The sequence below is a fragment of the Equus przewalskii genome, chromosome 10 (genome assembly GCF_037783145.1).
Source record: "Equus przewalskii isolate Varuska chromosome 10, EquPr2, whole genome shotgun sequence".
In the NCBI taxonomy this organism is placed as follows: Eukaryota; Metazoa; Chordata; class Mammalia; order Perissodactyla; family Equidae; genus Equus; species Equus przewalskii.
The window spans coordinates 26,786,096-26,812,949 of record NC_091840.1 but is presented as its reverse complement, the minus strand read 5'-3'; the positions used below and the strand labels follow the sequence as shown (position 1 = coordinate 26,812,949).

At 40.4% G+C, this 26,854-nt stretch overlaps 1 protein-coding gene across 2 annotated transcripts in view; it reads right to left on the bottom strand.

Annotated features, from left to right (window-relative positions):
* Nucleotides 1–26,854, bottom strand: part of UTP18 (UTP18 small subunit processome component) — a 35,943-nt gene that overhangs the window by 526 nt on the left and 8,563 nt on the right. Inside the window, exons 5-14 of one of the 2 annotated variants that reach the window (XR_011523090.1) lie at nt 24,604–24,692; nt 22,708–22,833; nt 22,434–22,608; nt 18,106–18,206; nt 17,756–17,846; nt 15,227–15,350; nt 14,306–14,465; nt 6,506–6,680; nt 1,781–1,923; nt 414–452 (exon numbers count right to left, since the gene is read on the bottom strand). Coding sequence is in view for 1 of the 2 variants with exons in the window: in XM_008517980.2 (XP_008516202.2) it covers nt 428–452; nt 1,781–1,923; nt 6,506–6,680; nt 15,227–15,350; nt 17,756–17,846; nt 18,106–18,206; nt 22,434–22,608; nt 22,708–22,833; nt 24,604–24,692 (1,049 nt within the window). In the remaining variant the exon portion in view is untranslated. The remainder of the gene's footprint in view (nt 1–413; nt 453–1,780; nt 1,924–6,505; nt 6,681–14,305; nt 14,466–15,226; nt 15,351–17,755; nt 17,847–18,105; nt 18,207–22,433; nt 22,609–22,707; nt 22,834–24,603; nt 24,693–26,854) is intronic. The other variant, XM_008517980.2, reaches the window with a different exon arrangement.

Sequence of the window (26,854 nt, the reverse complement as noted above, 5' to 3'; positions counted from 1 at the left end):
TAGCTGGGCATGTCACTTATAATCTCTCAAAAAACACACACAGAATACAAGGGCTTGAGCTCGCATAAGCTATAATTATACCTGAAGACACTTCTCTCTCTCTCAAGTCTATTCTCATTTGTGGATTAAATGGTTGGTAATCACAATTTTCATGACCATCACTGAATACAACATTAGAGATCTGACCTCAGAAGAACAGAGCCAGAGTGTTGTGATTTGGGATAAGAAATTCCCACGGAAGGTCGAAGTCCAACTAGACTGTTCCTGATCTACTTCCATCCTCCTACCCTAACTGAAGACAACAGCAACCCAGGGGCAAAGACACAGACATCAGCTAATCTAGTCCCTCCAGCAACTGAGGCAATGGGTGCAACCTTAAAACCTGTAGAACCAATAAAACAGGATGTTCTTACTTCAAATAACCTCTTTAGAAGTCTGAGTAATGGTGCAACCTGAAAAAGTAAAAGAGAAATCATCTCAACAACTTTCTGATTACCCAGCATACTGTCACTCAGATCATGAAACGGCACTTAGGAAGACTGGAGGCGGGGAATGTAATCACAATCCTTCTCAGCAGCCAGCTAGGATAAGACTCCCCTGTCTGACATTCTGAAGGACCCTAGTGCTAATGCTTCAGATTTTAGCTTGCTCCTAAGCATCAAACTGGGGTCTGTGAAATACCTGATCAGCCATACCCAAAAGAAATGCTGTCAGTTCAACCCATTTGCTAGAAAGTCTCACTAGAGAGCAATGCTCTGGTGAAAAGTCTAATGGTCTTTGGGACTTAGAGAAAAATATTTCCGTTATTATAATAAACCAAAGCTTTGGAAGAGAATTTCTAAGTACAGTAATAATCTGCATCCTTTTATAGAATCCAAATGGAAAGAATCACTCCAAAAATGATCCGAAATGACACTGATGGAATTATCAATTTTCCTGGTGTAACCCATTTTCCTTTCAAAGTAAGCAGAACTTTAAACCATATTATTGTTATATTCTCTCTTCACAACCATCTCCTGAAAACCGATTTACATTCCTCCTTTTCTTCACCCTGGATTTCAGTTCACTAGGAAAGCAGGCCTTCCCTGAGCATACGAACATAAACACAGGCCTCTGCAGCATTCACTAGCAACACAAGGGAGCGAGGAAAGGGGGCTGTGGGTTCAGTCACAGGCTTCCAGCTCTTCAGTGCTCCCCAAAGAGCCACTTTGTCACCTATATCTTCTAGCAATGATACAATGAGATTTTGTCTGTTCCTGCTTTATAGCCAAATATATTGAGTGCAAAAAAGAACCTGGGCAGAGCCTAACTTTTCGGTATCTTTGTAGTTAACATCCTTATTTACAGCTGAAGGGAAAGAAATCCCTTTAAAAAAAAAAAAATCACTTAAATCTAACAAGTAGTGAATTGTCAAATCAACAAAGGTTAATCAAAACATAAGGCACCAAGAAAGTGGCATTATTATTAAAGTGGCTACTTTTTTTCAATTTGACATTCTCAAAATACAGCTTACACTCCCGCCCCACCCCCCAAATTCCCCCAATGAACTTTTCTGCTAGTAACATTTTATGGTAGAAAAATGCACATTTTATTAGACAATGACAATGAGAGTCAAGCTGAACACTCTACAATTTATCATTTAATAATTTCTCATTGTAACTGATTAATAAATTGTAGAATTAATACATTGCACATAATTGTAGAAATGGGAATGTAATGATAGCATCTCTTCACATTTTCAAGTTTATCGCTATTTCTTTCAAACATAAATAATACCTACCTATACATCAGGGCTTTGCCCTTTTCATTCCCCAAGGCAAAATATCCACTTCTGGGAGAAAAATCCATGGTATGAACAAGAGAAATATTCTTCTTTTTAATGACTGGGAAGTTTGAAAATACTGTACAGGAAGGAAGGTGAACCTGCAGGAAATAAAAAGCTTTAAATTGCAACAACTGGGAACTCATCTTTCTTAAAATCTAGTCTTCATTTTATCTTTTTGCTGGAACAGAAAGTGCATTTGATTGTAGCACACATAAGGTATAGTTCTCTTAATGAGGTAAAGTGTTCCAAAATTAAAATTTGATTTTCAACGTGCTATTAACTGAGAGGGGAGGGAGGAAAAAGAAGAAAGCATTTTCTGATGCTTTTCCTACCCTGGTGCCTGGGAGATCTAAACGTTTGCTGAATGAGTAAACGAATGAATAAACTAAAGTGAAAAGTCAACAGCAGTACCCATTACTGCTCTAACTTAATGACCACAGGAAAGAAGACTAAAATTTGGTCACAGGGAACAGATATTTGAACATTAGGAAGAGTCTGATTTTACATAACTGAAGCCTACGCAAATTCACAGTCTTCCAATATCACATTATTTCCTTTATACACGTTTACTTTTCAACTATGTCATATATTCTGCCTTCTGCCATCTCTCCTCAAGGAGGACTGAATCATGAAAACCTGGTTCATCCAGTCAAACTGTTGTGACTTAGAGCGAACCGAAAGCTCACCTCAAGGCCGGGCCCAAGCATGAGGAGGGGCAGAGGCTCTTATTCCAAGAGTCTACTTCTGGGAAGAATGGGCCCAAATCCAAGATGGGTGAGACAAGTGCTAATCCAATTTGTGGGTAAACAAAATCCAAGCACAGAAGCAGTTATCTTAAGCAGACTAGGATTTTAAGAACTCTCACTTTCAAATGTTCTCCAGCTCTTTTAAGAAATCTAACACCTTTCATATTCAAATACATACAGACTTCTCATTCAGCTATTTATCTTGGTAGTCTGTTATCCTCCACACTTTTAGATGAGACTTGAAACCATTCAATCAAAGTGATTTTTCACAGACAAGTACAGAGTAAAACCCATTAATATATACATCTGTCTATCAACCAGGTTTCAGTCAGTCACTTACTAGGCCCTACTCCTTCTGATACATAACAGTGACCATTTCCTCAACAAAGTAAAGCTCACAGTCAATCTCCAAGCCATTTCCAGTTATTCTCAACTTCTCCAGAAGGCAGGTTCTGCCTGCACAGTGTGACATCAATGCAAAGACATTAACGCTAATGAGAAGTGGTCTTGACCCATTAAAGCAGAACCCTGATTCAATCTTAACTTTTAAATTTCTTAAACACCACTTTCTATACAGATTTCTTGGAAAATTTCAGTATATATTTTTTAAAGTACTTAGTAAAGCAGGCTATTATTTTAGGAGAGAAGCCACAATATGGATATGCAAAATGTATTTACACTTGGTTTGAGAATGCAGAAATTATATGAATTTTTGATAAGTGGTTTGGCTTATTAATTGTATTTTGCTTAGGTTTTTACAAGTTTGCATCCCCCCAGTATGCACCAACTTTGAACAGGTGATCCAAGGCATCATGGGAGCAGACCTTCAGGAAATAACCATTTGCTGTGAGTGCCAAGAAGAGAACTGTCCAACGCCTTACTTTTGTTTCCATCCTATACGTAACCCAATACCCTTAAACTATGCCCCAGACATTTGCTCATGAACTTTCCCGGCATGACTTTGAAGTTTGAGGAGCTGTTTTTCTGACTTTTCCAAAACAAAATACACCAGAACCAACCTTTCTACTTGAATGACTTGTTAAAGATAATTATATTAAACCACTCTTTTTATTTTCTAACTTAAATTGGAAAAAACAGTCTCAATTTGGATTCATGTAACTTTATACTCAAGCCAATTGCTGATTACAAATCAGGAGCTCACTACAGAGTAAAAACTGGGGCACAAGACACAGCTATTTTTTAAAGACCATTTTTACCAGAGGGCAGCTGTGCATTTTTGTAGCTAAAGAGAACAGAGTACCAGGAATACTGTGTTAAATACAGACACTTACAAAGCTTACGGTGTAAACGGTGGCCCTTAGACGTGCTGCCCTTGTCCAGCGCATAACCTATACAACTGTACACAGGGCCATGCCTTCACACAACAGGCTGGTGTGTCCTTTCTGACAGAGGATAAACACCACCTTAGTGACAACTTATTTTTATATTTTATCTCTTCTACTGACTTGGATATCAGGGGCAAAAATGTTTACAATGTCCTCCTAAGAGATTCAACTGTATCTGTTCGCAAAGCCCCCCAGTGTAATCTCTCTCCGCATTAGGACATCCTCCCTCAGACCAATGACCCCCACCTGGTTAGGGTCAGCTGCGCTCTAACCTCTCCTTATGGCTCTTGTATTAAAAGCTATAGTTGAACTATTAATTAATAAAAAGTCCCATAAAAACCCAATTTCTTAATCTTAGAAAGTTCCTTTTATGTCCAACGGCATAAAGGCCCAGATATCAAAATTCAACAAGTAAAAGCTCACCCATCCTTAATTTAATGGATAAGAAGTTCCACAACTTTCTACAGCATCCAAGACTGAAGGCGTTAACAACAATTTAACTTTTGGGTCTCTTACTGGTGCAGTGGCGTGGATTTATAATCCTGCTCTGTGGTGGGATAACAGGACGGTTTGGATCATTATAATAGGAGACTGCATTTACTGATACTACCACCGTTTCACTGAAGCATTCTGAAACTGCTCTGCCTGGCTTCTTTCCATTAGATATTATGGTTGACTACCACTTAAAAAATGGGATTTGGCTGTTACTAATGAATTCCTTGTGTGACTTTGCCACAATAAAAAACCGTTAAGTGCCGCCATGATCAGTGAAGCAAACTAGGCAGAACTAACTACTAGGCGTCTTGCAGACGTATTATGTCAACAGGAGACAGAGCCCATGGTTTTCTAAAACAATTTACTACCATTAAAACGATAAAAGGTTAATATGCACTAGCCCACTACTCCCGTTACAGGAGTGGAGATTTCCAAGCCGACTTGAATTAGAACCTTCTCATATATCAAATGATTCACTCAACAGACAGGCAATAAATACAATACTGTATTTTTCTAACTCTTTTTCCAGCAGAATCCTTTCTCCCCTCAAAGAAAATCTTATGCAGAATGCTAATGTACACCACAGGTAACAGCGAAGCTGCTCCATCAGACACAGATAAGAGCTCAGCCCCCTCCTTGCCCTACTTGAGTCAGAAGTCCTGCACACATTCTAGGGCTCTGAGAAATTCAGCTGGAAAACCACTAAAGTGCTAGAAAAAATATGGACTCTAGAAGCACAGTTCTGCCCTTTACTAGCTGTTGACTTTGGGTACATTAATCCTCTGAGGACAGTTATTTGGCTCAAAATTTTTTTGTGTAAACCTTTATAAATTATATACTATTATACAAAGCTGATGAAGTATGCTAAGTGAGCAAGATAAAAACAGTCTCTGTAAAGTGCTTACAATCTGGTGGTATACACGTAACAACAGCGCAACGCAACACTGCCATTCAAAGTTCTACACCGTCTGTATAGCTGGTGCCTAGAGCAGGTAACTGTTAAATGAATGAAGAAACTGATTCTGCCTGAAGAGGAGGAAACTTCATAGAGATGGTGACATTTAAGCTGAGCTCTGAGGTTAACACAGGCCCGAGGCTGCTATCCTTAGAAAGGCCTGCTTGCAAGTGCGGCCCTTAGGTGGTGTCTGGGAACCTGACTGGTAAACAGGTCCCTACACTAATGTGAAACTTTCTCTAAATGATAAGGATGGCTCACCATGCCTAAACCATTTGCACACCATGATTTAAGCTGAACACCTGCTTTTATTTCTGGGAGCCTAGAATTTTGGTACATGCTAGGCAGAGGGTACCTACATGGTCAAGCCCCACCAAAAACCTTGGGCATTAAGTCTCAAATGAGCTTCCCTGGTAGACAACACAACACATGTTGTCACAACTCCTTGCTGGAGGAATTAAATATGTCCCATGTGATGCCAACAGGAGAGGCCTCTTGAAAGTATGCACCTGGTTTCCTCCAGACTTCGCCCCAAACCCCTTTTCCCTTTGCTGACGTTGCTTTATATCCCTTCCCTGTAATAACTCTTAGCATGAGTACAACCACAGACCGAGTTCTGGGGGTCCTCTTAGTAAACTGCCAAACCTGGGGGTGGTCCTGGGGACTCCTGGCACAGACACAGTCACACATTCTATCTAGGTATTTAAATTGTAATCTTTTTATACAACTTATTTTCAAGCTCAATTTACTTTGAAAATCTAAGAATTGCCTCCACTCCATTAAGACAACAGGCCTTAAAAAGAAAGATGAAAAAAGAAAACTAGAGAAATGAAGTGTTTGCCTTGAACAGATTCTTTAACATATATGTCAAAAGAAACACCTGAAAATGCAGACCATCACTTAACAAATGCTAAGGTGGACAGCACAGCATTCCCAAAAGAAGTGACATAATACAAATTTGGTGGCTACTGTGCATTTCTATAACCACACCCAAAAGCTACAATCCTAATAATTTCTACATCAAAAGAAGCTACTCTTTTAAAAATAATCCAACACTCTGCTTCCCTGTTATCTTTCCATGTTTTCAATTTAATTTAAAAATTATCAATGATAAAAGGAAAGGGTAAAGAAACATTACCAATCTGACTGCTTCTTTCATTTTGTCTGAAGCAATTGCCAAGATCTCTGAGGTAGCATTGAAGGTGAGAGAAGTAGCACCTGTGACCAAGTTCATTACAGCTTTTATCGGCTTTGGGTTTGTTTCCTGGAGACAAGAATCTTGACTGTATATGTTTACCACTCCACAATTAGAACTGCAAAGAGAAAAGCGAATACAACAGATTAAAAACAAGCAAAAGGGCTTTCACATAGAGATTTAACCCCATAAACTGGTATTTGCAGTCGTTTCGTGTTACAAAGGGAGCAGCGCTGGAGAGTTCATCCCAAGCTCAAAGCTAGACACATTCCACCAGGTCTACTGCAGTCTTGCTCACCTCGTGCTAACTCTGGCAGCTTTTCAATTGAGTCTAGCTGGAAAATCCAAGAAGGCAGAGACTCTCCACTATTCATTCCCTTAATAAATATTTACTCAATGTCAACTCCATGCAAGGCGCTATTTAAATGCCTGGGATGCAACGGTGAGCAAAAGAGACGGAGACCACCATTCTCCCGGCACTTATGGCTCACCTAACATCCCAATGTGTGAATGACAGCTGTTCCTCGCCAACTGAGATCTCCTCCTTTCTTTTTTATTCTACTTGTGAGAACCTCCAAAACTGTGCTGACCAGCAGCAGCAATAGCAGGCATCTTAGTTTTGCTCTACTGGGAATATCTACATTCAAGAGTTTTGGAGGTGATCATCCACTCCAAGTTTACCAGAACATCTGCCAGCAACGACGTACAGCCAATATTCATAAAAAGTAAAACCTCCTGACCTTATCATCAACAGACTCATTCACAGGCAAGAGCTTTCAGTAAACATCTTTGATCTCACTCTTCAGACCACCTAATGTTATGGGCATCATTTATAAGCAACAGGAATAAGGTACTTGTAATTCATAGATACTTAGTTCAAACTTAATTAGCAAATGCAATGCAATACAAACTTGAAAGATGCAAGAAATCAAGCTTCAAACTCACAGGAGTGATACACATGTATTCCACCAAGTGTACCCTCATTCCTACCACTCAAACAGCCTCCCTCATCCACTTAATACTACTACCTACAATGAACCAGACACAAGGCATAAACAAGACAAAGTCAGTTCACACTAAAGATTCAATGGCTTGAAATTATAGCCAGCACACAACACAAACAGTATGTTAGAATTTAGTAGTTTAAAGTCTTCAAACTACTTACATATATACATCTTCTTATTTGATTCTAAGGACCCCTTAACTTAAACAGAGCTCACTGTATGTAGACCATGCTAACTACTCAGGAGAAACTATATATATATATATCCTTGGTTTATATAAGTTTGTTATGGACTGAATGACTGTTCATGTTTGTTCATAAGGCCCTCCCCAAATTCACAGTTTGAAATCCTAACTCCCACAGTAACAGTATTAGGAGGTAGGGCCTCTGGGAGATAATGAGCTGATGAGGGTGAAGCCCTCATGACTGGGATTAGGGCCCTTATAAAGGGACCCAGAGAGCTCTCTTGCTCTCTACCCACCATGTGAGGACACAGCAAGAAGTCAGCCTACTGCACCCTGGAAGAAGGCCCTCACCAGAACTTGACCATGCTGGCCTCCTAATCTCACACTTCCAGCTGCCACAATTATGAGAAATAAATTTCTGTTGTTTATAAGCCACTCAGTCTATAGTACTTTGCTACAGCAGCCCAAACTAAGACAAATTTCATCTTTTCCTTATTTATATTTTTGACTTGGATCAAAATATCTATTCAACGTATTTACTTTATACTAAATCTCTCTTCTTGCTGAAAACTGATTTATGTCTAAATCCATCTTGATTAAGGACAAAAAATTATAACCCATATAGCTCTCTTGTAAACATCAATTTTAGATCAAATCTTACCACCATGAACAGCAGAGGCTCCTTAAATAATGCTTATTAATTCTTACTTGACTGTTGCTTAAATTTTTGGAACAAAAATGGCACAAGTTAATCATTTTGAGATATGGCAACTTATTCCTATAATGCCATTTGTGCTAAAAGAGTATAACTGATTCTAATATGCTACTAAGAGTGGTTAGTAGATATTTTTGAATGATCTCCACAAGTCCGGCGGTGTGCAAAGTGTCACAGGAATAGAATATCAGAAGGAATTTATCCCAGAAAACATACACCTGCATGAAATAGTCAGAAACACAAAAGAAACATCATTCAGCACCAAGCTCCATATGTGATCTAGAACCTCAAAGAAGGGAAAAATTAGCTGAGGTGAAGCTGCCCCAGAGGAAGCTTTGTGCAATAGGTAGGCCTCAGCTGGGGAAGGCAGACAGGAGGTAAAAGCCAGGGTACCACAGGTGAGGGGGAGAAGAGGAACAAAGGGACAGATCAGCATGCTTTTATTCACTCACCCGTGAACTCCTACCAAAGAAACAGACAAGACTGATCCTTCCACCCCCAGCCACAGCTGATGGGACCAGAAGCAGGTTCCTGAATCAAGGGCAGTCAATCCACAGTAGATGAGCAACCAGAGTGTCCTGCTACACAAAATTCTTTCCAAACAGGAATGACAGCAATCAGCCAGATCAATGTTTATCTTATGAACTGGGGCTGGGAACCATGGTGGCAGTGGTGGTAGGAGTCAAAGAAGAAAAGGCATATAGCACATGGGGGCCACGAAAAAATTAACAATATGAGCAAGAAGGTACCGTAAGACAGAACAGTTGTTATCAACGAGGGACAATTCTGTGACCCCCAGGGACATCCGGCAATGTCCGGAGATACTGTGATTGTCACAGCTGAGGGGTGGGGGGTGTAGTTGTGCTACTGGCATCTAGTGGCTAGAGGTCAGTGATGCTGCTAAACTTCCTACAGTACACAGGACACCCCAGAACAAAGAACTATCCATCCAAAATATCAACAGTGCTGAAGCTGAAATGCCCTGAGGTAGAGGAAAAAATGCAAATAAGACCCTGGTTCTCACACTTGATAGTGCATAAGAATCACCGAGTGTGTTAAAAGCAGCTTCCTGGGCTCCATGTGCCCATGCGCCTGTGCCAGCATTCTGATCCACAGAGCTGGAGTGCAGCCCAGGAATCTTGGTTTTAAACCACTACCTCAGGTATTGTGGGGCTGGAGGGCATCTAAGGACCACATTCAGAGAAACAAGAATGAGGCAAACCAGTAAGGCCAAGAATGTAGGTAAAAGGGGAGAGAGAAGCTGCAGCTCCACAACACAGAACACAAACACACCGCCGCTGAGGGACCGGAAACCGCCCAATGTCCAGGACCGCCTGCCTCCTTCCGAGGCCTCAACCCCACTCGGTCTGCGTGTGACCTTCCTATGCAGCTGCTTCCTTCCTCTTCATTGCCACGTGAGGGTGGCCCAAGGAAGTCTGCTCCTCAAATTAAGAGTCTAAGACAAAACCACAGCCACAGCTGTCCTACAGAACCTCAAATCAAACAAGCTCTAAATAGAACTAAAGCCTCTCCTTTACTCAATTCTCTCAGACTAAACTCTACTTCTTCTCTCATCCTCAGTCACCTCTTTCTCCACCGACTCCGGCCCCCAAAGTTCTATTTTCGACCTACCTCTCGTGTCTCACTCATCTCATTTACTCCCATGGGCCACCCATCACCTATCATGTCCAAATCAGCATCTTCATTGTAATTCCACACCACATTTCTAACTGCTTTCGACACAGCCACATGAACGTATCCCCTCTGACACAACTCCTCCTCTTCCTCTCTCATCCTATGACAAGTCCACTCTTCTAGCTGCTCAGGCCTGGAGCCTGAGAATGTCCTTGCTTCTCTCCCTTCCCAATTTTCTAAGCAGTTATGAGATCCGTTACAAGCATCGTTGGCCCACCTCCCCATTCCCATTCCCTCTGCCCTAGTGATTATGACCCACTGCCTAGATTACTGCAGTGACCTCAAAGCTCATCTCCCTGCGATCTGTTCCCCTTCTAAAGGCTGTCACATGAATTATCCACTTCAAACCCTAAAATTCAGATATCATCATGATTCTCCTCTGCTTAAAAAACCCTTTTTTGGTTTCTTTCCACTCAAAATAATGTCCACACTCATGGACACAGCATAAAAGACCTCACAAGTCATCCCTGCCTGCTTACCTTTGCAGTCATCCCGTCTACACCCCACTTGGAATGCAGACCTGAATTCTCTCGCCTCCACACCTTTACCCTTTCCACAATCTGCAATGCTTTTCTTTGAATACTACCTAACCCTCACAATGCCCAGCTCAAGTGCAAGTATCTCCAAAACAAATTGTTCCAGATGTTCAATTCTAACAGCCTTCACCATTCCATAGACTCCTAGAAAACACTGTATCTCAAGGCAGCCCTTAGGATAACTTGTCTAGTAAACAGAGAAACATGTACATCTGTCCCCACCACAAGATCATGAACTGTGGGCTGATGATGTACTGTTCCTCTAACCCACAATCCCTAGCTCAACGCTCAATAAATGCTTTCATGAAAGAGAAAACCAAGGCAAAAACACACCACTGAATAAAACAAGTTTTTCTTGCATTATAAAACATACACGTCCTGAAGAGTCTCAGATGAAGTAAAATGAAACCCATTTTAAATGTTTACTGAGACTGTTAAAACTAAAGAACTATTAATTCCAGGCCCTACCTCAAAGAATTTCATACTTTTCTATAGCTCTGAATTATCTACTATTCTTTTAAAATAAAACGAAAATATTCAGGGGGTGTCAGTGTGGAAAGAACACAGAACTGGGAACCAGACAACCTGAGTTCCAGATCCAGCTCTGCAGATAACCAGTTTAATGAGTAACAACCAATAAACAAAACTTAAATTACCTAAATCAGCCCTTAGTTTCCTTATCAATAAAATGATTGATTTAGTGCTACCAGTACACCTCTCTGTGATGACGGAAATGTTCTGTATCTGTGCTGTTTTGGGAACCACCAGACACGTGGCTACTGCATACTTAGAATGTATAATACCACTAAGAAACTAAATTTTTATTTTAATTAAATTTAAAGAGCCATATGTGGCTAGTGGCTACTGTGATGGACATGCAGGATTTCACTAAGACACCATCCAGAAATTAAAAGTAGATATACAAACAAATGGAGAGAGAAGACAAAAAGGATAATCATGATGAGAATAAACTAACACTGAAAATATCCTACAGTTCAAAGATGAAAGAGAAGCTTTCCATTTGTTAGCTTTAAATTACAGAAGACTATCTTCCACATCTCCAAATCCAGGTAGGTTACTGAAATCACAAAAATCCTGAAGCAAAGTTTTAAGCTAAGGGTTTAGAACTCAGATGTAAGTAGGAAAAATAGCAATCCAAGGTACATTTAGAGACTTAAAAAGATAAAAGATAAAGCTATGTAAAAGCTGAAGCACAGAATGGTTGAAGACGATTTTCCAAAGGGATTATGTAGATGGCACAGAAGGATTCACATTTAAGACACAATGCACTACAAATTTTCTTTACCTCTTCTAAGACTCCTTAATTTACAAAACTTCTAGTAACTGTCCCATTTATACATTAAAAAACACAAACAAAAGGTGTGCCTTAAAACACGGCAGTAGAGGGTGAAGCACTCAGGCTTTGGAGCCAGACTATCTGGGTTGTAATTTTGGTTCCACCACGTACTATTTGTGTGACCTCAACCAAGTTACCTAACTCACAGTGCCTCAGCTTTCTCACCTGTAAAGTGGAAATAACAGTACCTATATCTCGGAGTAGGAAACAAGAATTCATTTATATATAAAAATATATATAGGGACCAGCCCAGTGGCGCAGTGGTTAAATTCACACACTCCACTTTGCCGGCGTGAAGTTCACGGGTTCAGATCCCGGGCACGGACCTAGCACTCTGCTTGTCAAGCCATGCTGTGGTGGCATCCCACATAAAATAGAGGAAGACTGGCATAGACGTTAGCTCAGCAACAATCTTCCTCAAGCAAAAAGAGGAAGATGGCAACAGATGTTAGCTCAGGGTCAATCTTCCTCACAAGGACACACAAAAAACAAAAAAAAAAACGTACACACACACACAAATATACAGTTAATATATATACACATATACATACATACATAGTTACAGATGGAAAACAACAGACCTTGGCACACAATAAACGCTGGAAAAAAGGTTGCTATTAATATTATAAAATAATCTTTTTACCATAATTATTATTCAAGGCACAATTTAAAACTACTTAGAAGGAAATCAAAGTAAAAAGACCATCTTAATTTGTCTATTTTTAACAAGCTGATGAAGACTAAAGTCAACAAATGTCTTATCACCTGACAGAATTTTGATTTGAAAATATGAAAACAGGTATTTCTATGGCATTGACCTACAATTCTCAAAATGCAAAGACCCCAAAGTGGTTTTTATAGCTTGCATACCCCAGTAAAGGCAGGAGCCCAAGCTAGGGATCTGTGCCACGGCTAGAGCATGAGACATTCCTAACTTCTTCACTGCAAGCAGAGAAAATAAAGCAAAAGCAACAAAACAAAGAGGATTCTCCAAGTCACCTTATGGGGCCCTCCGAATTTGCTGAGCTACCTTCTGAGACTGTAAGGGCCTATGCATACAAAGGGCTGTCATATGCAAGGGAGAGTACGCCATGTCTCCACTCTTTCCCCTTCTTCACTTACAGAAGATACAGCCAAGGTACCACTTAACTACAGATTCTACCCAGTGGAGGGAGAAGGCCGCGGCACCCGAAAAAGTAAGACCGCAGAGTTCAAGGTCAATACTTCCAGCTGTGTCTTTCAGGACGCTTCAGAGCATCAGTCCCCCGTCTATAAAATGAAGGGTTAATCCAGAATGACTTCCCAAGAACGTTTAACACTGATGTTGGATGAATTACTGTGAAAACTTGCTAAAAATATATAGCAATCCTTAGATTAACCAAAGCTGTAAAAAAACAGTAACGTAAACGAAAAGAGCTCTCTATTTGCAACATTCTTAGTTGCTCTATTTCCTTTTCAGAGCAAAACCACACATAGAAAGCATCCTATGTCAGGACACTGAACGAGAAGAGTTAAACGATACTAACACATAAGTTCTGAGATCAAAGAAGGAGTTAATTCCCAGCTGCAGAGGCCAGAACAGAGTGGTTTCACACCAGTTGCAGGCAGCGGGGTGGGACGGGACACGACACGACAGAGAGGAAAGGAGGGAGCTGGCACCCAGACAGCCAGGTGGGCTCAGCTTCTCCTCCTCTGGCTCCTCCACCACCAGTAACTCTTCCCCACCTGCCTATTAACATCAGAAATTCCTCTAACAAAGGTTAAGGCCTTTCCTTGCAGGTTTAACAATGTTCTTTGACCAAGCATATCAGAATCATCAGAATTCAATTACACCAACGGGCAATTAAAATCACGTGAATTTAAACTACTAATATTAGATTCTTTCCTGTTTGGACCCTTCAAAGGGCATTAAAAAAAAAGTGATACAAAAAAGAAAGGCAAGGACCAGAAAAAGACTAACTTCACAAATTTGAACGAAGGTCATTTGTGTGCAGTTATTCTTGTCCCACACAGAGGCAAAAGCAGTTCTACTTAAAATTGCCTGTCATTAGTTTAAACACCAGTCTTCATTTAAAAGGGGCTTTATTCCCAGAAGTTCTGCTAATCGTGACTTGCTGCCACAGTGCACAGCACTCTGGCAAATGCGGGGTTCACACTGAGCTGTTCCTGCCTATAGGGTGGCACAGGTGTTTGACTAGTGGAAACACACGAAAGGGAAGGACCTTAACTTGGGCACTCCCACACCAAGTTACCTGCCACTGTCCTACTGCCTCACTGTCCACGTGATGCTGGCCTGGTCTCCAAGCTCCACAGCCTGGTTCTACTTTCCTTTCCTCCCAGGCCCCAAAGGTAGTAGCTGACCAATTTTCAAATGGGCGTAGGGATATTTACAGGCAGTTCCTCAATTTTAACCTTGAAGGAGGGAGTGAAGTGAAGAAAGAGTGGTGAGTACGCTCTGCTTCTGGACAGGCAAGACCCCTTTGACCTCCCTCCCAGACAGGATCTGACTGAAATCTCTCCGGATCACTTGTGTTTAGTCTAAGAAAGTCATAAAAATCCACTTCTGAAACCTCTAAAATTACACGTGCTGCCTAATGGTTTGGTAGGTAAGACAGTTTAGAATCACGAGTAAATATCTAACGCGCCTCCTCCCACCCTGCACCTTTAGAGTCAAGTAGGAGAATAAAGCCATCTTTTCCCAAGTGTAATAAACGTAACACAGTAACATGTTCCAGATAATATTTTCCAAGTTTCTACAATACAAAAAACTATTTCCAAGGAACACATTTCTGGTTTATACCTCCTAGATAAAGGAAAAAATAACTTAGGTATCTTTAAGACTTAAACCCAAAGTTTATCTTATTCTACTTCCTCATCAATGGCAAGAAACTAAGCTAACAGGAAAACCTGACGTGACCAAATACATGCTTCAAATGTAAGAGAAAATACAATGATGTAAGGCAGTCTAGTATTTTCTTTGCCAAAGAGCTGATAAACCACCATTATTATTATTCTTAAGAACTGCATTAAGACAATAAAATGTAAAAGATCTGGGTTTACCGATTTCCTATAATTGAACACTTTATACTCAAGCACCATCTAGTACATTCAACCCTTTAATATTTTCTCATTAGCACAAGGTGATCAAAGGTTACTAGAACCTCTTTACTTACCCACAAGCTACATACTGTCCGTTCCTAGATGTGGCAATGCTTAACCCGTATAAACTGCCTTCATCAACAAATCTGTTAAGGCACTTCCTAGAGTTCACATCCCAAACGTAAACTTCCCCATCCGCTGCATGAAAGAGCCAAAAGAGGGTTCAGTTAATTTTGCTTTAAACTTGAAAGGCAAGTGAACTGACCATTCTTAGTCCCTCTTTAACAGTACAAGGGACTACAAATGATGACCTACTCTAAGTGTCCTAGGTCTAGAAAAGCGGCCTAAAAATATTTCTCGTATACACAGTCTCATATATAGAAAACTGCACCCTCAGTATCTACACAGTATCTTCAGATTCAGAGTAAAAAAATCACAAAGTCTTGGTTTGAGTTTAGCTTCTAGAAAAAGTTTCTACATTTTATTCCAATAAGTTATTGGAGCAAAAACTGAAAAAACAAAATACCCACCAGCATATGTCTTCCAACATCTATCACGAGGTACTAGAGCACCTCGAATGTAAGGCTGGGTGACTCAGATACCAGACTGACGATGCTGATGACGGAGGAGGAGGAAGTGAAGAACAAACTGATCCAGACCACCGGGAATCCACCATTTAAATAAGACACACACAATTTATCTATTACCAAGTCACTTAAATAACAAGAAATGCTAACTGTGAGCAGTAAGCACAAATAGTTTAGAGAAGGGAGAATGTGTGCAAAGTAAGAGGGGATATTAAATCTGAAGAGAATAGAAATATTTTCATGATGGAAATGACCCTCTAATTGCCAAAATCAGTCCTTATTCTTTGTCTCTCTCCTACAGCACTCGATACAGATGATCACCCTGTTCCCCACACTCACTCTACATTTCTATGACCCTACACCCATCTCAAACCTATTTCATCTCTTCCTTTTCTGTGGATATTGCTGTAAAGTTCACTCTTCTATACTCTTAATCTCACCCAATGAGAATTCAATGAATCTCACTGTTTCAACTATTTCCTTGACAAATAAAACTTGACAGGCTGGCAGAAGGGTTTAGGTTAGGTAGTAGTAAAATACATTTGGAAAAAATTGAATAGGGTCAAATTTTAAAACCATCACATGTGTCTGCAGGGTAATGTTACAATAAAGAAAGGTGTTTAAAGATTAGTCTACGGAGCAAAGACTGCAATGGGAAGAGAAGAGCTCACGGGCGGGAAGCTCATCTAGATGTCGCCTTCTGACCGCTCCTTCCCTGCTTTCAGGGCCCTCCGTATGGTAAACTAGACCTCCAGAGTAGGGACCAACTTTGTAAATATTTTGCACCTGCATCCAATTTATACGCCAAATTTCAGTATCTCTGCTGACCCTCCACCTCTTCTCCCCCACTGACTGACTCTAATTCTCAACTTCCAGAATCCAAGGGCCATTTCATTAGGAACATCACTCTGAACCAATATTTATTCCTTACCTCTCAGAACACCTAGCATAATACAGGGAATATGGATGCTGCTGAGCTTCTTATATTAGTAAATTTAAAAAAATACACGTGCAAAGTAACTCAACTTTGTGTAAGTTTGAGTCTAGGACAAAACCAGAATGAAAGTTAAACATGAGGTAATGCTAAAGCAAATCCTTTTTTTTTTTTTTTTATTAAAAGATTTTATTTTTCCTTTTTCTCCCCAAAGCCCCCCGGTACATAGTTGTATATTCTTCCTTGTGGGTCCCTCTAGTTGTGGCATGTGGGACACTGCCTCAGCGTGGCCTGATGAGCAGTGCCATGTCCGCGCCCAGGATTCAAACCAACGAAACACTGGGCCGCCTGCAGCGGAGCGCACGAACTTAACCACTCGGCCACGGGGCCAGCCCCAAAGCAAATCCTTTTTTAAAAAAAGTAATGCCATATTATCAAATGTTCCTATCTGAGGTAAAATTAAAATAATGCTAAAAAGCCCTGCAGAGATTGCAGACTACCACTCCCAGGCAGAACCACTCTCATACCTCCCACCACCAAACAGCATGAGCTACTCTGCAATTGTGATGGCCTCAAAGAGCCTTCAGGAAAGGGAGTGAGAGCCAAAGATGACCCAGGCTAGTCATAAGGGCAGAGAGCAGACATTAGAGACCATCAGGATGAGAGTTGGTCAAGAGAACCACAGAAATGTCAGAAAGCATGAGATCTCAATTGTTTTCAGTCAATAACGGAGAAAACTCCAAACGATAGCGAAGTCTAAAGGGGCTGAAAGAAAAGGTGTGATGATTCTAAGTACGTCTCAAAAAGAAGTAGGGAAGTCTTAAAATGAATCATCTTTTAAATAAGCATTTTCTTCCCATTTTTGCTCCAAACATGTTAACAGCGCATATTAAATGGTTAGCCCTTCACTATCAGCAGTTAGTGCTATGAGGAGACAAATGGCAATGAAAAATGAATTCTAAAAATAAAACTGATTTTCTTACTGAAATAAGAAAGTCTAAAACACAGTTTTTGGTTAAATTTGAAATGGAAACACATCGAAAACTTCAAAGACGCTTCAGATCGTCATGTCATTAACTTACCTGAAGACGCGTATACTTTCTTACTATCGGACGAGAACGTGGATGCTGCAACCCTTCCATTAATTTTCATGCTCCCAATCAATTCTTTAGTCTAAAAGATCAATAAGTATTACCAAATGGTTAGCAGGTGCATGCGAGAATCACACTGTGCAGAATAAAACAATCTAGTTCTCCCTTTTGTGGCACCTACTCAACCTGGTTTTCCCCTATACTCAGGAACTTCTCCCCAGTCCCACTGTGCTCCTCTACGTGAGGGGCAGATTTAAGGACACCATATGGTACGGTTCCAGACTACTCCTACACTAATGTCTCAATCTCAGAAGAGCAAGCAGCAACTAATAATGATTCACCTTCATTGCCAGCAAATGACAATATCCAGCAACACCTTTAATGAGCAAGAAGGACCCATCTGGCGAGACTTCGAAGCTCCTCACTATCTTCTCTTTCAAACCTAAGGAGATGATTCAATTAAATAAGGATTAATATGGTTTTCAATAAAGCTATCTTTCATTGAGAATTGAGACTTTCTGACCTTTTAAAACATCTAAGTGCCTCAAATTAACCAAAACCTAGGCTCAGACTCGAAATAAGTCTGACACCATGCATCATTAAGCATGACCCAAATATAACGTCATTAAAAAGTGTTTAGCACACTTCTCTTCCTTGTCTTGATTAACATTCACCATTTTAATCGCAGCCCAGAGATTTAGCTCTCCAAACAGGTAACATATCAACTAATTTTCCAAATACAAGCAACAATATCTGCAATTAACTAAAAGGATAAATTATACTTCTTAGTCACAAAGCTGATTACAAGGAGGGAAATATACTGCCGTTAGAGACAGCCAAAGACATAACATGTGGAAACTAGTTGCTGGCCACCTACTACAGTTCCCACGATGAATGGGAGTCTAACCTTAACTTTGCGGATCCAAGACAAACACAAGATATCAGTATATTCAAGAGATGATTAGCTTCTCAAGATGTGACTCACGTAACCAAGTCACAAGAGCTAGGTATACAAACCAAAGAGTCAATTTACTTATCTACAAAGGGACATGTCCCTTTTCCAGACCTAAAAGTCTCGTACTGACTATGCAGGAGACTCCTTCTGACATCAGACTGCTTAGACAGCCAAGTTACTCATGAAAAAGCTGTCTAAAAGAAAGGATACATAAAGAATGGGTACAATTGGCTACCTCCAGAGAAGGGAAGGAGGTGGCCAGGGAGACGGAGAGGAAGAGACCTTCACTGTCCACCCATTCGAAAGTGGGTATTAGATTTTTGTACCATGTAAACGTTATTGCCTAGTCAAAAAAAATTACTTAAAAAAATTTTAAGTTGCTAAGTTAAAATATTAATCAGAGAAAGGGAATTTAGAAAAATCTAGTGAAGAGCCCTTGTTCCCCTACAGGAAAATGCTGCTTAAGGCTCCTACAGACCATCTCTATCCTATTAACGGTCTTTGTCTAGATGGTTCACACCACTACACACAGCCTCCCACTCTAGTCCTGCCCCGAGAGATGACACCCTAGGTCCCTTGATTGGAATCAATCCAGACACATTATTTCCAATCACTGGGGTTACTTCTGCTGATGACCAGGCTGCTTCACAATGAATCTATTCCTAATAACTTTCACCCCAAATTCTGGACAAACCTTACGTACTGACTACAGTATACAGAAATAGTTCCAAACATAAGAAAAGTATCATTACACAATAAAGCAGGGGAGGGAGGCTAGTTCTAGCACTGGGTGAGGCTACAGCTGGAAACCCCTCCAGACCCAGTCCTAATGGCACGGTATTGGGCAGCGGGAACATGAAAGAGAACTCAAAAGTATTCACCATGGAGCCTAAAGCTAGCCACCACAGCAGCCCTGGAGGTTTACAGACTGCACAGGTTTCATCAGAGCAAGAGTGAACCAAGTTCCCTCACACTGTGCAGGACCAGTGTGAACAGAGACCCGGTGTGAACCCAGACCCAGTGCGGCAGCAGCACAGGCAAAGCGCCAGTGCACTCATTACACAGTCCACTGCTCACTGCCTGCAGGTGGCTGGAAGACCTTATGCTTTTGGCCTGAGTAAGCCTGTGTTTTTGGGCAGTTCAGGAGAGAGGGGCTGTCTTCAAGGAGGAAACACCAGAATTCAAACAAATGAGGACAGTAGTTGCTCTAGGAATTAATTGCAAAAATAAGAAACAACTATTTTCATCCAAGCTTACAGTGTGTTATACTAGTTATATGTATATACCCTTTTGCTTTTAGCCTCAGAAAAAAATACTGATTAATGCAAATAGTATTATAATTGCTCTTTACAAATGCTGGACTTTTCAAAATAGGAGTCAGATAAAATTTATAATATGGCCTAGGTAAAGAAGATACAATGCTTTAAAGATGTCAGATACAAATCTTCATAGATTTGTGAATAAGATTTTTAGGTCAATCACTGAACACCTGTTAAGAAAAGGAACGGCCAATTTAACTAGAATAGAGCCAAATTCCATAGGACGATAAGTGGATTGATTCTAAGTTGCTAAATTAAAATATTAGTCTCATTGTCATCAGACAGGTTATATGCTATTCCTAACAAGCTCAGCAGTTGCCATTTATTGAGCATTTACCATGCGGCAAGTGCTTTTAAAAAATTCTCTCAACACTTATGGCCCGAGTTCAGAGAAAGAGAACACTGAGGCTGAGATCACCACACCATAACACCTATCACCAAAATGGCTGCCTGACCAACTAATGTGATTCCCAAATGGTGAAACTCCTTCTACGTTTACTAAGAACAAGACTTCTCTCTGAAGAATGCCTGTCTAAATGATATAACAGAAATTGCTTTGGGAGTCAGAACTAGAAATCTGGGGGTCGTAACCTTTTTTGTGCCAAGGACCTTTTAGCAGTTTGGTAAAGCGTATGGTCCCCTTCTCAAATTAATGATTGTTCAAAACATCCATGACTGAAGGAAATACTAAATTTCAGTTAGAGGGGAGTAAAAAGAAAGATGTCGTGTTTTTCCCACCTAACTTCATAGGCCCCTGAATTCTATCCAGAGAATTCTGAGTCCATGGACCGCACATTATGAACCCCAAAAGATTAATGGAACACACTATTTACATCAATCCTGTATTCTTCATTTTTCAAATTTGCATATGTATAAGGCTTGCATATCCTAACTGGTCAGCAAATTTCCCCCCTTATTCTAATGTCCTCAATTAATTTTCTGAGTTATTTAGAGTGTTTAATAATGGTGAGACAGTGAGAATAGCATTCAATAGCATATCACCACAAAAAGAAATCTCTTTGATTTATCAATACTATTATTATCATCATTACCAAGCTATGCTTACTGAGTCAAAAGGAGAAGGGAAAATATTGAGAGGGAAAGATAAATGCTGTGTCTTAGAAGTAGCTGGTGACTGGATACACACTCCTCAACACAAGCAGATCACAGTAAATGTCACTAACTACTCTATCTTGGCCAACCCCTGGTTTGCTTTCCCCAAGAGGATTTAAGGCAAGAACCAAGGCCCATTCCTTTTGATTAGTGGAATGATACGTAAAAGTACTAACTACTATATACTGTTTTCTATTTCAACATGGGAGATGCTTTAAGGCTTTTCAACTCAGAGTGCGGTCCATGGACCAGCACCACCATGAGCACCACCTGAGAGCCTGTGAGATATGCAGAAATCAGTCCCCATTTCAGACCTGCACAATCAGAATCCGCATTTTAACAAGATCCCCAGGTGATTCACATGGACACTAACGTCTGAGAAGCCCAGTTTAAAGCATGATTGGATAAACTAAGAACCTACACGGAAAGGAGCACTAAAGGTGTCAGGGAACACAGGAAAAGAGAAGTTTGGAAACACTGAAAATAAACATCATAAATGTTTCTAAAGTTGGCCTGATTCACTTTCAACCACTAGCAGGAAAGACGCTGTACAGAGCTAGCCCTGTCCTTTACAGCCCCATAGCGGGGCAGTTTAACAGGGAGACGGCCAGCGAGCTGCAGCACATGCCAACACCACCTCCCAAGATTTATAATGTAACCCAGCCAACCTCAGTACAAGTGCCCTGGTTCCCAAAGGATTCAGGAAGGTGTCATGTATTCTGTGGTAACAGGGGCAGGGGAATGCAGGGGAAGAACGGGTAAGACAGAAGAAAGATAGTTCATGCTTCAAAACACATCATAACCTCCAAAAGCAGTGCTTATTTCCTTTAACTGTAAACCAAAATTCTATGCTAACAAACACTAGAAGAACCAGAAGGTATCCAAATTTCTTTAAGATCAGAGAAGTGAAGTGATGTGTCCAAGGAAGCGGCACCCAGGTCTTCCAGCTCCCAGGCTCATGCTCATTCAGCTGCATCAATTGCTAATTTCGCAGCCAAGTATCTGTAACTGCGTTTCTGGTCTGGGGGAGACATTTCCAAATTATGATTTTCCCATAATAAGTATTCAATACAAAGTCAGTTCACTGTTTTCATTCAAACACACTATCTCAACGACACAATGCCATTTTCCAAATACTAAAACTAAAGAAACTCTTGTTTTTTAATAATCCTATGGGGAGGGAAAAAAGTGGTTCTAAATACTGTTAAATGAACTCAGCTGTGGGCGGGGGCGGGTGGGGAAGGGGTGAGATGACCAGCTATGTGTTCAATACAAACCTTACCTCTTACTTGATGCACAGGGATTAACTTTCCAGCCAGCATATCATAGACATAAAGAACCTTGCTGTGGGTACTTGTGGCTAAAACTTCTTCTCCATTAGCACTGAAACAAGCCTTAAAGATGGGAAAGTTTTCCAAATAGATGCTCTGGATTTTAGGATTTGTTTTTCCATCAACCTACAAGCAAGTAGAAAACATTCCTTTCGGTAATTTCCCATAGACCCTGTATCCTGGTAGTACACTTTGCACTCCAAGTCCTCATTTAAAAATGCATACCTGAAACAGTGACACAGTGTTATCCAGTGCAGCGACCATCACAACCTGTGCACGAGGATGGAACTGCACAGATGAGATCCGAGCAGTGGTAGGACGTTCAGCATTAGCATGCTGGCAGTTCTTCATCTACGGAAAAATAAAGCTGGAATTTTATCAATTCAAATGCATTAACATTATTTGCTTTAAAACACGAAGGAAAGACATTATAAAGTAGTTATAAGGCAGAAGAAAGTGCACTGGAATGGTAATCAGAAGACCAAAGCTCTGCTACCAACTAGTAAGTCATTTTACTATGTAATAACTCATTTTTATCATCTTTCATATGAGGGGATTAAATCATTAAGGTCATGGAGCACCAGGATACAGTCATTTCCCCACGACACACCCATTTGGGTCAGGAGACTTTGACTTCCAGGGAATGTTTACTTAAAACTCCTACTCCAGCCTCGTTGCATTTAAGGCACAAATAAGAGGCACTATGTGGTCATCCCCACGGTTCTATGGTTGCACATGGATTGCTTATGTTCTCCTCCCAGGGTACAAGATTGCTGGTTTAAGTAATGGTGATCCCATGCATCATTTCAACTGTTTCCAGTTATTTCTGTTTTTACAGGTCTTTCCTTCTGTATTAAAAATTCAATTATAGGGCCAGCCCCAGTAGCCTAGTGGTTAAGTTTGGGATGCTCCACTTCAGTGGCCTGGGTTTAGTTTCCAGGCACAGACCTACACCACTCATCTGTCAGTGGCCATGCTGTGGCAGCAGCTCACAAACAAGAAGAAGGAGACTAGGAACAGATGTTAGCTCAGGGCAAGTCTTCCTCAGGGGGAAAAAGAAATTCAATTACATAAAAAAGAAAGTATTATATGTATGCTTTGTTTGTAACCATTGAAGTTAAATCTTTATGGTGACTACGTTTTCAATGAATTCACCCTATGAGAAGCTGAATGAACTGTCTTAAGGTGGGCAGAGACAGAATCACTGTCTCCTAATAATTTGCCATAACAGGGTCCCTTCCTCTATCTAGAAACACATGTGACGATTTTATAATGGAGAAAAGTATCTATGTCAGAGACAGATCTGTTCATTTGACAGATATTTAACTGAAGCACTGTGCTGGGCAGGCACTCTGTTACTCCAACAAACAAGCTAGACACAGTGACGAGTTAGAAAGTAACTAGTAGTAGGCCACTTTAGATAGGATGGCCAGGAAAGACTTAGTTCTAAGGTGTCATCTGAGCAGAAAGGAAAGGACAAGCTGGCCGTTAGCAGTGCTTGAAGAACAGACAGGTATAAGGAAGAGAATGAGCAAAGTTTCTGAGGCAAGAAAAGACTCAGCATGTTCAAGAAACAGAAAAGAAGGCCTGTGTGGCTCGAGGAGGGAATAAAGGAAAAAAGGTCTGAGATGAAGTTTTAGACATAGACAGAAGCCAGATCAGGAAGGGCAGTGTAGAGTATGATAAGGAATTCAGAAGTTTTCAAAAAGCAATGAAAAGTGACATGACCTGATGTTTTATTTTTAAAAGATCCCTCTGGCTACTAGATGAAGAACAGTTTAGGAAGAAGTCAAGCAGAAGTGGGGAGACTAGTCACAAAGCTACTGCAGTACACAGCGTGAGAGACGACAGCAGCATGAACGAGGCTGGTGCCAACAGAAATGAAGAGAAATGCAAAGGAGAAATCACATAGGACTCCTAAAAGATTCCTGGGGATATAATTTAATCTTCTTGATCATTTTTGCAAATGGAAAAAAAAAAACTAACAAGTATTTACCGAGGCAAAACGACAGCAAACAGATTTAATCCCACAGCTAACAGGAATCCATACATTTGTAACTGGGAAGCATACTGGATTTCAGAGGTAATTAGCTGGGTAGGTACAACTTCACTGACTCTCACCTTTAAGATGCCTTTAGGAAGAGAAGTTGATGTGGATATGAAATTCCCAGTCCTTTGCAACAACTCATCTTCATCCTCTTCACTTTCATCTAAGTCAAACAAACCCACAAGGCTGATCTTTAGAATCAATGAGATGGCCATTACCTACCCCAATGACTATATTTCAAACTTCAACTTCCCTCCCATCTTCCCAACCACTTTATTTAAGCTGCAATTGGTAAAACAGCAAAATAAATTTGGGAAAAGAAAAAGATAACACAGAGGTCAATATATATGGTTAAAATCAAAGCCTGACTCTGGAATAAAAGACACACATTTACAGACGGTGACTAAAACAAGATGAAATAAAGTCAGCATTTAATTTAAAAAGAGCAACTCATAATTTTGGAAAATTGACAAAAGGGGGGACAGCAGATCTAGCTTAATGACTCACATGAAAAAGAACCAGAACTTACGGTTGACTGACAGATGGATGTCAGCAAACTGTGAATCGGAACTTCAAAGTTGTGTTTTGGTTTTTTGGTTGGTTTTTTTTTTTTCCCAGAAAGCTGAGAAGCTGAGCAGAGTTCCTAAAACAATCATGGGGCTAAGAGGGCAAAAAGCAGCACTAAAGGCCCTCTAAGGTTCTTAAGGGGATCTGGTAAATCACCAGGCTTTGGATCGGAGCCACAAAAGGCTACATCTAAGATTAAGGGCGAAATCGAAGAACTATGAGAAAATCTTCCAGGAACTGAAAGCAGCTTTGAATCCCCACAATTTCTCACTGGAATAAGATGCTCTGGGATTGTCAGTGCCCCTTGCCCAGCCACCTACCCAGAAACAAATACACAAACTCTCTGGAAAAGATGATACTGTCCTAGATCTCTAATTAGTCAATACTATTTTCGTATATAATGTCCAGCACTCAGTGAAACACAACAAGGTCAAGGTAAGACAACTTGACTGAAAATCTAAGGAAAGACAGGCACTCCTGGCAGGGGATCTAGACAATGGAGTTATCAGACATAAACTTTAAAAATATTATGTTTAGCATGTTCAAGAATAATGAAAGACAAGGTTGAGAATTGAGCCAGAGAACTAGACTATTAAAAAGACAACCAAAGGGAGGCCAGTCCAGTGGTGCAGCGGTTAAGTTCGCACGTTCCACTTTGGCGGCCCGGGGTTCACCAGTTCGGATCCCGGGTGCGGACATGGCACCGCTTGGCAAGCCATGCTGTGGTAGGCATCCCACATATAAAGCAGAGGACAATGCGCACGGATGATAGCTCAGGGCCAGTCTTCCTCAACAAAAAGAGGAGGATTGGCAGCAGATGTTAGCTCAGGGCTAATCTTCCTCAATAAAATAAAAAAGAACCAAACGGAAATTCTAGACCTGAAAAATACAGTAATTAAAATTAAGACCCCAAAGGATGTTTTTAACAGTATATCAAAATTAGTTGAGAGAATCAGTGGTCTGAAAAATGGATCAGAAAAAAAATCCAGATTAAAATATAGAAAGCAAAAAAGATAGAAAATACAGGAAAGAGCAGAGAATATGTTAAAAAAAAATTAACATACATGTAATTGGTACCCCAGAAGGAAAGGAAGACTGGAAAAAAAATAGTTGAAGAGATAATAGGTAAGAATTTCCAAAACATCAAGCCAGGTTCAAAAGCACTATGAAGACCAAGCAGAATACAAAGCAAGCTAAAAAGATTGAGGGGGATAAATGAACAAAACAGCAACAATAAAACAATCTATAATATTAACGAAATACTGTTGATTTTTGAAGTGTATGATGACAGCATCATGAAACGTTTAAAGAAGGGAGCACTTCTCTTTTAAAGATACTCAATGAAGTACTTATAGATAAAAATAACAAATCACATGTTGGAAACAGCTGTGAAGCTGGGTTCTAGTCACCACTCTGCCAATAAGAAGTATACCTTAGACAAGTCAATTTGATCTTTTTGAACCTCACTCTTTTCATCTGTAAAATGAATGAATTAGACTAAGATATCCTAGATGGCAGCACCCTGGCTAATTGTTGACCAAAGCCATTTCCTTTTTCTTCTGGACACAAACTACATTTCCTGGTATCTCATGCAGTTAGCGTGGCCTTGTAACTGAATTGTGGCCAATAAAATGTGGGTGAAAGTACCATGCCCCACTTCCAGGACAGGCCAGTGAGAATCTCCCTTGGGTGAGCCTCTTTCTCTTCCCCATAAGCCAAGTGGATGTCAACATCTCGGCCAACTTTCAAAGACCCAGC